Source organism: Apiospora phragmitis (assembly GCF_038363925.1).
Source record: "Apiospora phragmitis strain CBS 135458 chromosome Unknown utg000010l:1.0-9815664.0:1.0-9183399.0, whole genome shotgun sequence".
NCBI lineage: Eukaryota > Fungi > Ascomycota > Sordariomycetes > Amphisphaeriales > Apiosporaceae > Apiospora > Apiospora phragmitis.
Window position 1 is genome coordinate 6,957,166 of NW_027117409.1, and position 10,023 is coordinate 6,967,188.

The 10,023-nt window shown below is 53.0% G+C and overlaps 4 protein-coding genes across 4 annotated transcripts; 2 read left to right on the plus strand and 2 right to left on the minus strand.

Annotated features, from left to right (window-relative positions):
- Positions 1–626: 626 nt before the first annotated feature.
- On the plus strand, positions 627–1,391 carry PG994_011885 (uncharacterized protein; the record flags this gene model as incomplete). The annotated part of the gene is made up of 4 exons (XM_066863294.1): positions 627–798; positions 899–986; positions 1,047–1,180; positions 1,243–1,391. 4 exons carry the CDS (start codon positions 627–629, stop codon positions 1,389–1,391), a joined length of 543 nt encoding a protein of 180 aa, XP_066712404.1.
- A 3,935-nt stretch (positions 1,392–5,326) lies between these two features.
- Positions 5,327–6,265, plus strand: PG994_011886 (regulatory protein SUAPRGA1; the record flags this gene model as incomplete). Its single annotated transcript, XM_066863295.1, has 2 exons — positions 5,327–5,694; positions 5,758–6,265. The coding sequence occupies 2 exons, from the start codon at positions 5,327–5,329 to the stop codon at positions 6,263–6,265; spliced, it is 876 nt and encodes a 291-aa protein (XP_066712405.1).
- Positions 6,266–7,357: 1,092 nt separating this feature from the next.
- PG994_011887 (uncharacterized protein) lies at positions 7,358–8,893 on the minus strand (the record flags this gene model as incomplete). The annotated part of the gene is made up of 1 exon (XM_066863296.1): positions 7,358–8,893. One exon carries the CDS (start codon positions 8,891–8,893, stop codon positions 7,358–7,360), a length of 1,536 nt encoding a protein of 511 aa, XP_066712406.1.
- A 449-nt stretch (positions 8,894–9,342) lies between these two features.
- PG994_011888 (uncharacterized protein) lies at positions 9,343–10,023 on the minus strand (the record flags this gene model as incomplete). Its single annotated transcript, XM_066863297.1, has 2 exons — positions 9,343–9,927; positions 9,976–10,023. 2 exons carry the CDS (start codon positions 10,021–10,023, stop codon positions 9,343–9,345), a joined length of 633 nt encoding a protein of 210 aa, XP_066712407.1.

The following is a 10,023-nucleotide window of genomic DNA, read 5'->3' on the forward strand; positions in this document are numbered from 1 at the left end:
GGGGCTTGGCAATAGCCACCGAGCCTCACAAGCTTCACAGCAAGAGTCGGGAACGGGAGGCAACAGATGCCAAAGGTGGATTGGACACTGCGGAAAGATTGGAATATGGAGGATGTTGGATGCAGGTCAGGTTTCGAGGGGTGGTGCAGTGGCAGTACGATTGTTGCTGCTTATGAGATGGACAAATGAGGAAACCGTCATTCAACTGTCAACGCGCCTATTAAATTGAAATTGGCCCGGGTCGATGAGCCAAAGTCCTCACCGCGTTGACCGCGACTTCCCAGGGCACAGGGCGGCTAGGCGGCCGAGATTGGAAGCCACGCCAAGCCAAATTAGGTCTAGTGGCAGATGCGGATACCACAGCAACGCTACGCGTACGGAGTACTGTACTGCGTATGTACTGACCTTTGAACCTGGTAAGGTTAACAACGGTCAGTGCTCAGAGGGGCTGACAGCCAGGCAAGCCAGGTCGACCGAAAATTGGTTGGGTTTTGGGCATTTGCCCCACCATGCCCATCCATGTGCAAGGCGGCTCTGGCAGAAGGGAACGAGAGAAAAGAGATTTCCAATCTGCATCACCTGAAGAACGACCAGTCTGGAACCCAACCTTGCCAGTTACCCTCAAAATGCCGAAATCTACATTAGAGAAAACGAGGAAGGCCATCGTCAAGAAGAAGGGCCAAATCGACGCCATTCACCAGTATTCTAGGGACTCCAAGAGACTCCACCGTGCCGCAGCCAGAGACGACAAACTCGACAAAATCGCATCTGCCAGGAGGAAAGCCGATCGGCCATACCGTTCGTCCACCCCCACCAATCCAGCATCCAGCCCCCCTGCTTTCACTCACACTCAGAGCACCCTCACCTCATGACTACGATACTGACGGATCTCATCCAGTCGATCGAGCCTTCTTCTTTCAAGAAGCCGTCAAGCAGAATGACCTGAAGCCCTTGGAGCCTTCAGTTGTGGAAGAGCTGGTCAAGACGTGAGCAAATCCGCCTGACACCTGAAATCCGTTCCCCCCTTCACTAACTTCTACTACAAGATATATACACCAATACGATGAAGAGCTCAGTGACCTCAAGAAGGCGCGGCGCCCTGGTCGTCCTGCAAGCACAAAGGAAGACCTGTTAAAGGTGAAGATCAGTACTCTCCAGAAGGAGTATGAGAACGGATTCTGTACGTTACACACACTTGATACCACGCCCCCCTTCTTTCCAGCCTGGCTAATCGGCTTCCAGTACTCCCTGAATTGACCTCGGAGGAGAATGTGATGCTATTAGATCGATTCGAGGGATCGTGGTCATACCTGACCAACCTCAAATGGGTTAAGCTCTCAGAGGGCGGCAGAGTTCAGCCGTCGAGCTTCCCGCCGAAAGGAGACCACTAAGGGGAACCCGGCGAGTGCAGTCTCGTCTTGCTACCGAAACCCGGCTTCCATTTATTTTCATTTTCTGACGACTCGATGTTGCGTCGGCTGATCTTTCCAGTTCATTGCCAGCATATGGCCTGCTGCATCCGGCGTAGGGCGTTTCTGAGACAGGTCAAGGCGGTTTCTTGTCAATTCCCCACGATGATTTGTTGGCAGCGGTTAGGTACATAAGAATCATGTGTTATCACGGCCATCATCTTTTCTTTCCCATCACAGTCATGGCATCGTCATAGGGCCGATAGGGGACGATAACACACTGCATTTTGGCCACAGCATAATGATTGCCCCGCCTCGCTGTCGGTGGGGTCATGCGTGATGTGCATCTCATGTCGTCTTCACCTTCACGCTGCGTGGCGTATGTAGGCATTTTCGTTGCCTGCACCGGCCGCAACCTGAACCCGGTCTTGCCATGGGGGTCTCGCCCACGAGGGCCTGCTGTGACACGTGAGTTGAGCGTTGCGGCTGCTGTCGGTCGGCCCTCCGCATCCACCCATTGGTTTGTTTGGATGAAAGGTCGTCTATTTGAATCAGCAGCCACCCGCATGCACTGCCTCCGCCCCCGGATCCAGTATCCAGGCTGCGGCGCCGGCAGCCTGGACTCGAGACCTTCTCAACCGCCACGGCCGCATGAACGCTGTCTCCCATACATAAGCTCGGCGTCTTGCTAACGTCGGGTTGAAAGTGAAACATGGCACAAAGGCCTCCTCAGTCAATCACCACCATCAGTTCCCAAAGACGGCTAGATGCGCAGAGTACTGCCGTCGAATCCATCCTCATGTTCTCTGGGCAGCGAACGACCGTTTCCTCGGCGTCCGGTGTGGCAGCTGCGCAGCCTTAGCATGTAGCTTGTACTTGGGCATTTACTGACAGCTTGAGTAATCATTTGACTGCATCTGTACTTACTCGTTGCTCTTCCCATGATTCTATTGGTTTTCGGCGCTGCCTCCAAACCATCTTACAAGAGGGGTGGCACTGGGAGGAGGAGAATGTCGATCTCATGCATGGATGAGATGGCAAACAAGGAATCCTCGTGGTATATAATATGATATGAGAGTCGCGTCTCATCTGCTCCACTTCCCCATGACGATCTTCACTGAATATGTTCGCTCTCAAGACCGCATATAGGAAACCTGAAACTGTCCAACATTACCCTGAGCCTATCAAGTATGCATGCAATCTACTCCCATCGGTGTTCGAATGATCATCAAACTGATATTTGACAGATATGTGCCAGTACATCACCCACTCGAGAGTCTGCTTCGTCTGCAAGCATGAGGACACAGTCCTGATCTCAGAGAAACACTGCTCTCGCGCCAGACGCAGTGGCTTGTTCGGAAGTTGCGGAAGGGGCATTAGCAATGCAACCAAGAGCACACCTCAGCACTGCTGGAAGTGCAAAGAATACCCCATTGCACCGGCTATGTACACTAGATAAGACGACGTTTGGGTCTATGGTACACACCGCCGCAACAGTCTGAGACTGGGCAACGTGTATCCCCCGTCATGATTCACGAAAGGGCGTTCAGGGGCTAGGATGGTGATTATTCGGGTTTGGGTGGGTGGTCTTTGTGTGCCTATGGCGTCTTTACTCAGTGCCCAGACAGTGGCTGTCATCCACAACAGCAGGGCCGTTGTCATATCATATTCTATCACATTATTTCTCACGGAGATTTGGTATTCTGCACATGACAGCGCCTGGAGGTAAGGTTCTATGATTACTGATCACTGGTGCATGCCTTGCCTTCTTACTCACCGGCAGTCTCTGATTAGACGAAACTGCAAGTATTATTGAAAGTACCTTATTAATCTGACCGAACAGCAAGACAATAATAATAGAAGGCCGCAAGAAGAACAAGAAAATTTACCACTCGGAGGTATGGGACCGCCGGGCTCGATCAGGAGACCTGTTGAGCCGTCCTCAATCTACGGATCTCCGCCTCGGAGCTCCGTCGAGGCTATCGATATCGGCACCTACAGCCAAATAAGACGACCGAATGCCCCCATCGCTCTCCACGTGTTCCAGCCCGCGAGTCCTGCATCCAACCGCCATGCCCGGCCCCCCGCGATCGGCATGATGGCGGGGGAATCATCAGCGAAGCCGGCCCACCCATATCGCATAAAATAGGATGGTACTGCAGCAGAAGCTCGATGTGTGAAACGGCTGGCAGCCGGGCGTTCCCGCACGTGGCTACGTTACACCGCTTGACGACTATAGGATCTGCCTGCCCCTGTGGGACAGATGTTACTATCGCAACTTGATTACTCCACTCCACCAATTTGTATAAAGCTGTGTAGCTATATGCCGCCTCAAGGGAACTAGTTCCGCGTGTAAGCCTTGAGCCACCTTGAGAACGCAAGTAGTAATCATTCCCAAGGGCTCGGGCAGCAAAGGCTGTTTTGCCCGACGACTAGTCGCGCACCAAAAGGGGTGTATGAGAACAGAACCCTGGACTTTAATTGGTGATATCAGCTGTCGATTAGTATCACCCCTTGTGAATTATATACATATATCTGGATATTGCTAACGAGGGAGACCTTTATACGAGTACAGTACTGACAGAATTCGAGAGTTTGCTACACTTACCAAAGTGCATTTTTGGAACTCCTCTATTTCAATCCATAGCTGGAGATACTGATTTGGTTCACAGTGATCAAGTTGTCTAAGGGGATGTTAAGGATGTGCCTTAGCGTTCATCATGGCATTTGAAGGGGAACACCTGAGCCTCCATGTGTTGAGTTCGCAAGGCATATCCCCAGGAGACAGTCTCATAATATTAGCTCCTCGAGTACTGCCATGGTGCGTCTGTTCAGGCTGTGCTGGACTCCGAACCTAGTGTTGATGATGTTCTGATCCACTGTCCTACATACAGTCAGATTATCTGCGCGTTTGTTGTACTATGAGTGTCGTCTCGTTCTCTAATTCCGGACAAGCATCAGTTCCGGTGTACTGGTCCATTATGAATCATCTTGCCCATTGGATCTCTACAGGAACATTTCGTACTATTAATCGATCTATATTTCTTTATCTTTCATGGTCTTCACGAGGTCTGGGTATAACGCCATATTTATGACGCGCAAGTACTGCTCTGATCTTCTATCTCCTCAACCTCGACTCAAAGCCAGGTGAGGCCTGCAGAAACAAAACACTCGCAGCAATCAAGTTTCCCCCAGATAAAAAATAAAAAAATTCGCATACATATATATAACAAGTCCACGCACCCGATGCTTTTGCAACTCCTAAACACGCAGGCAACACTCCTCCGTCTTCATGAGTTCTTTCCGGCATACAAACCAGGGCCAAGACTAAGGAAAGCAACCCAAGAGCTATCTTTGGGTAAATAAATGTAAATCCATAGGGACGTCCCAGATCGATACCCATCAAAGGCTTACGCTGCCATAGACTGAGTATCCCAAACCATCTCATGGTGCAGCTCTGTCCGCCTATCCAACTTTGGCACCGCCATGACTATGGAGGTAGGCATTGGATATAGCTCAAACATTTCAATGATGGATTATGAGTAGTACCAAGCAAAATCAGCATCAATGATGGCACGGAAAGTGGTTTCCCTCTTGAAGGCCAGTGAGGTACGTACTTTCCGTAGGCCGTGAACCCGGGCTGATAGAACCAACTGCCACTAGTCCACAAACAGCAAGGAATGTGGCCCGTGCCGCAATCGATTGAGAAGGGACTTTCGGGGCTAGCGGGCGCCAAAAATTTCCATGGAGCCCCATTGGAAAGCTGCATCATTGGAAGAAGGTTGAAAGCTCCTCCATCCGTCTTTTTTCCCACGATATCCCAAAACTGGACATCCATTGCACTTTACGTCTCCTCCCCCCCAACGACTTCACATCCCTCCAATCCTCTTCAGTTTATTTTCACAAAGCAACTCAAGATGATGTCTATGAGAGCCGTTGCGCGCTCTGCGCCCCGTTCCATCGGCCGCCTCAGCTCGGCTGCCCTTCGGCAATCCACAGTCGCCCGCTCCAGCTCTCTTCTCAAGGCGGCCACATGGGCTCCCCTCCGCTCCTCCCAGTTCACCTCCAGCTTCTCCACGACCCAGTTCCGCAGAGGCCCCGCTGGCGAGGTCGATGAGGAGCTGTCGCAGAAGCTCGAAAGCGAACTGCTGTTCGAGAGCGAGATGAAGGAGAACGAGCAGCTGCCCGCCAGCATCAAGGACTTCCTGGATAACAGCGCCTTCGAGCTGGTCGATAACCCCGGCAAGGAGGACGTCATTCTTAAGCGCAAGTTCGGCAACGAGAAGTAAGCCATTGACTCTCTGGAAGTTAATTTTCTGCATAACTAACCATTGTCCCCCCGCACCAGCATCACCGTCAGCTTCTCCATTTCTGATCTTGCCAACTACGAGCCCGATGACATCTACAACGAGGACAGTGCCCTCGCAGAAGAGGAGACCGGTGAGCGCGCCGCCGAGACCGAGGGCGAGGGCGAGGAGGGTCTGGAGGGCGAGGAGGACGAGCCCGCCGTTCCCTGCCGCCTGAACGTCGTCGTCGAGAAGGACGGCAAGGGCGCCCTCAACATCGAGGCCGTCGCCCAGAACGGCCAGATCATGGTCGAGAACTTCTACTACTTCAAAGACGCCAAGCTGGCCCACGGCGATAGCGCCGAGGCCAGCCACACCGCCCAGGACACCTACCCCGGCCCGCCCTTCGGCAGCCTCGATGAGGATCTCCAGATCCTGATGGAGCGCTACCTCGAGGAGCGCGGCGTCACCCAGGCCCTGGCCGTCTTCGTGCCCGACTACATGGACTCCAAGGAGCAGCGCGAGTACCACGCTTGGTTGAAGGAGGTCAAGTCCTTCATCGATGCCTAAGGCCCAGAAGAAGTATTGAGGATGTAATGGTATGTATGATCAAGTAGAAGTGGGGCGAGCACGCAAAGCTGGTGGCAAGAGCCGTGCGGGTGTAGGATGGAAGGGAAAATCTCTTGTGCAAGTTTCCACTCATGACGACAGTATATGTATAATACCTACGACAAACTACGACAAAAGGACCAAATGATTCCGTGGAAGGGTTTGGAACGCAACTGATAAATAATCAAAACATCAACGTCTCCCCATATGATATCGTTCCAATGATTCACCTATTCCCATGAAAAGTGAACGGCCAGTGGCAGCGCAGGCTAACGACAGCCTCGAATCCTATGGGCTCACTCTCATCGTGTGCAAACACAACTTGACCCCGGCTTCGCGGCTTCGGAACCAGTCAGACAGACAGTAAATGCCACCTCGACAGGGCAGAGGGAATAGATCAAAGTTGTGAATGACCAAAACCAGGACGCGTACACATAATCACGGTGTGTCATCGCTTTAGTTCTTAGTTCTCTCATAGCAGGGTGGTGCCAACCAGGACCTGCCTGTATTTTATTCCGGTGCCTTTTCCCGCCGTCCACTCTCCTCCCTAAATGATACCAGCACACTGTTGGTAGACACCATCCTCGGGGTGTGTGTGACGAAGAGCAGACGGATTCACGTTACTTATCGTCTCTTCCGAAGATGCCTAGCAAGGACGCTTCGAAAAGGGTACCGCACGACGGGGGATTACACATCATCGGTCTGCGAAGGCGGAAAGCTCACGGCGGATCATTTATGAACATCTTTCAAATTTTGCATGTGCAACTGGTCTCTTCTGATAAATACATTGTCGGATAGACATGTAAGATTATGAATCGGTCGTACGGCCATCATCATCATCGTAGTAAACACAAAGCCGGCAGTCCTGCCATGAGAAGGTCGATGCCAATCGATTGGCGGCCCTCGTTTTTTTTTTTTCTTCCCCATTGTTGTGGTATTAAACATAAATTTAGGTAATAAAGGAATAAACATAGAAAAAGGAAAGGGATAAATGATAAATACTGGAACTCCTCCGGGGGTGGCGGTTGCGGTTAACCATGAAGGAGCGAGTCGCTAACCTATGACACGATCGACCCACGACAACCAGGTACGGTCTGCACATAGGCGGTCCATGGCCGCCCGGGACAAGCACACGAACAGCTCCTGGCTCTCTGGTTCCTTCTCGGCAGGGAGGATGAGGGCGGTGTTTAGGGTCCAGGTGGGCAGGCCCCTCCTGATCGCATCGGGCTTCATGACGGGGACCCCGGGGATTTTCCACTTGGCATCGGCGCCAAAGTGCCGCCAAGTGTTGAAGGCCAGGTAGTTGGACTGCCTCGGATCCGAGTTGACGCCTATCATTTGGGGGTCTGGGCAAGCTATGAGCATCTCCAGGCGCTGTTCCGCGTACTTGTCATCGATCGCATAAACTGATTGCGTTATCAAAGGGATAATTTCGGCCAATTTCGCGGTGTCGTCTGTCGCCTCCAGCAGCCTCGTCTTGGGCATTGTGGCAAAGGTCGGAAACGTAGCATTCCCGAGGTAGTCCTTGGTCCGATCAATGAAGGCCCGGGTCTTCCAGTTGACCGAGTTCCAGAGCGTCGCGACGTCCATCTCCTCGGCCGAACCTATAAACTCTTCAGTTTCTATACGAGCCCTGACGATATGAGTGAATGCGAGGGCTGCTAGACATTCATAAGTTGTAGACACGTCGTTGTCGCTCGGCTCGGGGCAGGTGAGCCGTTGGAGATATTTGATTCGTTTGACCGAGAACGTGAAGATCTTGCCGACCTTGTCGATTTCCTGCAATGGGGTTTCGCCCTCGAGATACCTCGGTTGCGTGGGGCCATTCATGTCTGGCAACGTGGTATACTCGGGACATTTTGCTACGAGATCGCGAAATCCATCACTTGAGGTTGTTTGTTGGCGCGCGAGATTGGGAAAGCTTTGGTTTGAAGGCCCGAGCAGAGCGTCACCCCTTGTCTCGGCAGCAAAACACTCGAGAAACTCTTTTAGAGTTTCTCCGTCGCACACTGCATGCTGCAAGTTGGAGACCAGGAAGAGGCCGCCGCGGACGAACCGGACGTGAACAGTGCATGCCGGGGTACACTTTTCCGTGTCATCGAGCCCGACAGACGGTTTTGTCGATGGGCCCAGGAAGAGATCGGGGGGAAACCCCTTTGACTTCATCTCGTCGTACCTTTCTCCTTCGTTTCCCACAGACCACTCGAGTGGAATTTCGTTCTGTGGAGACTGTGATATCAGGATCACTCCGGAGCTAGGGTCGACACGAAGCCGGGCGGCGAAGAGCGGCCTCTCGCGGGCGAGGACGGCCAATCGCGATTCCAGATGGCTCATAGTATGCTGGGCGGATTGCCCGTCATGTGGGAAGCAAAGCACCACCGAGATGTTCACTCTAGGTGCGTGTTGGTTCCAGATGGACAACGGCCCCCATTCGTAGCCTTCGATATCATCGCGCTCTGGAGGGGGCGAGATCGGTGGGGAGTAGTTTGTGTGAGTCCAATCTTGACGGCCGTTCCGGTGAGGAGAAGAGTCTCTTTGAGTGGATGCGGGCCGGTTTTGTGCGCGCCTTGAGCCCGGGAGGCATCTCATTATGTTCTGTTGGGAACGGTTTCCGGCCAACATGATGGCGAGATGTGTGTTCACAGACAGCGGGTTGCGTGTGCTCTGGTAGCGAAGAAGAGGTGCTGGTAGCGGACAAGAGAAGTCTTATATAGTGCGGTGCTGGAGGGTGAAGGCGAGGGATGCTGATTTATCGTGTAGACAGACAATCATCTCTCGGGGCGGTCGACGTCCAAACAAACTTATCATCGCTGCTTACTCGCCACTGATTATCAAACACTGGTGACGTACCAGCCGCAAACAGCCTCGCACCTGGGGTTATCCTCTGAGAGATCCGGCACATGATCTGCCGCGCGCGGTAGCTTGACCCAGTGGTGAGCCTTGGTCTGGGAGTCAGCAGAGAAAAGAGAGAGAGAGAGAAAGGAGAGACTTTGGGACCAAGCTCGCAATAAACGACGGCCAAAGCAGACAAAAGTGTTTCAGGGAGGAGATGACATGTATCGACATCTGCGGCGGCAGGCCCAATGCGAAGGTGCTTGTCGAGCGCACACCGAGTATTCGAGGTGCACATTGCATGCCGAGCCCATGGAGATAGCAGCACCAGCGAAGGGTGGCTTGGCGGAGCCCGCAACGTTGGGCTGGTCGTGTCTACCCGAACGGGCGACGTGCAGATGCAGGTTCTCGTCATTCCACGTAGCTATCCTACAGTGCGTGCGCAGGCAGTGGGCAAGGGCAAATATGAAAGGACACGGATCGGTGGGATGGCAGAGGCGGGTTTTGCATTTGCGCCGTCTTTGGTTTGCTGCAACCTCATGCTGGCCCATCTTCAGCCGCCTAGGGAAGGCCGGGATGCTTCCATGCTGGGGGGGCCCCTTTGCCCAAATTGGAGCTCGTCCTGGTTTCTTTTGGCGCAGTGCGCGATCGCTGTCTGGGTGCGTGTCTGCGTGTCTGCGTGTCTTGCCCCGGGGCCCCGCGTGTTCGATTTCCTGTTCATCGGCTTGGTTTCCATTGGGATTAGCGGCAGGCAGTCGAAGGGTGGATTGCATACCGACATACTTGCAGTCCTAGTACTGTAGTGTTGTAATCCGTAATACTAAAGACCTTATCTGTACATAGGCTGGGGCACAGTCTGTCTGATGGTTCGGGCCATGGCCGCACAT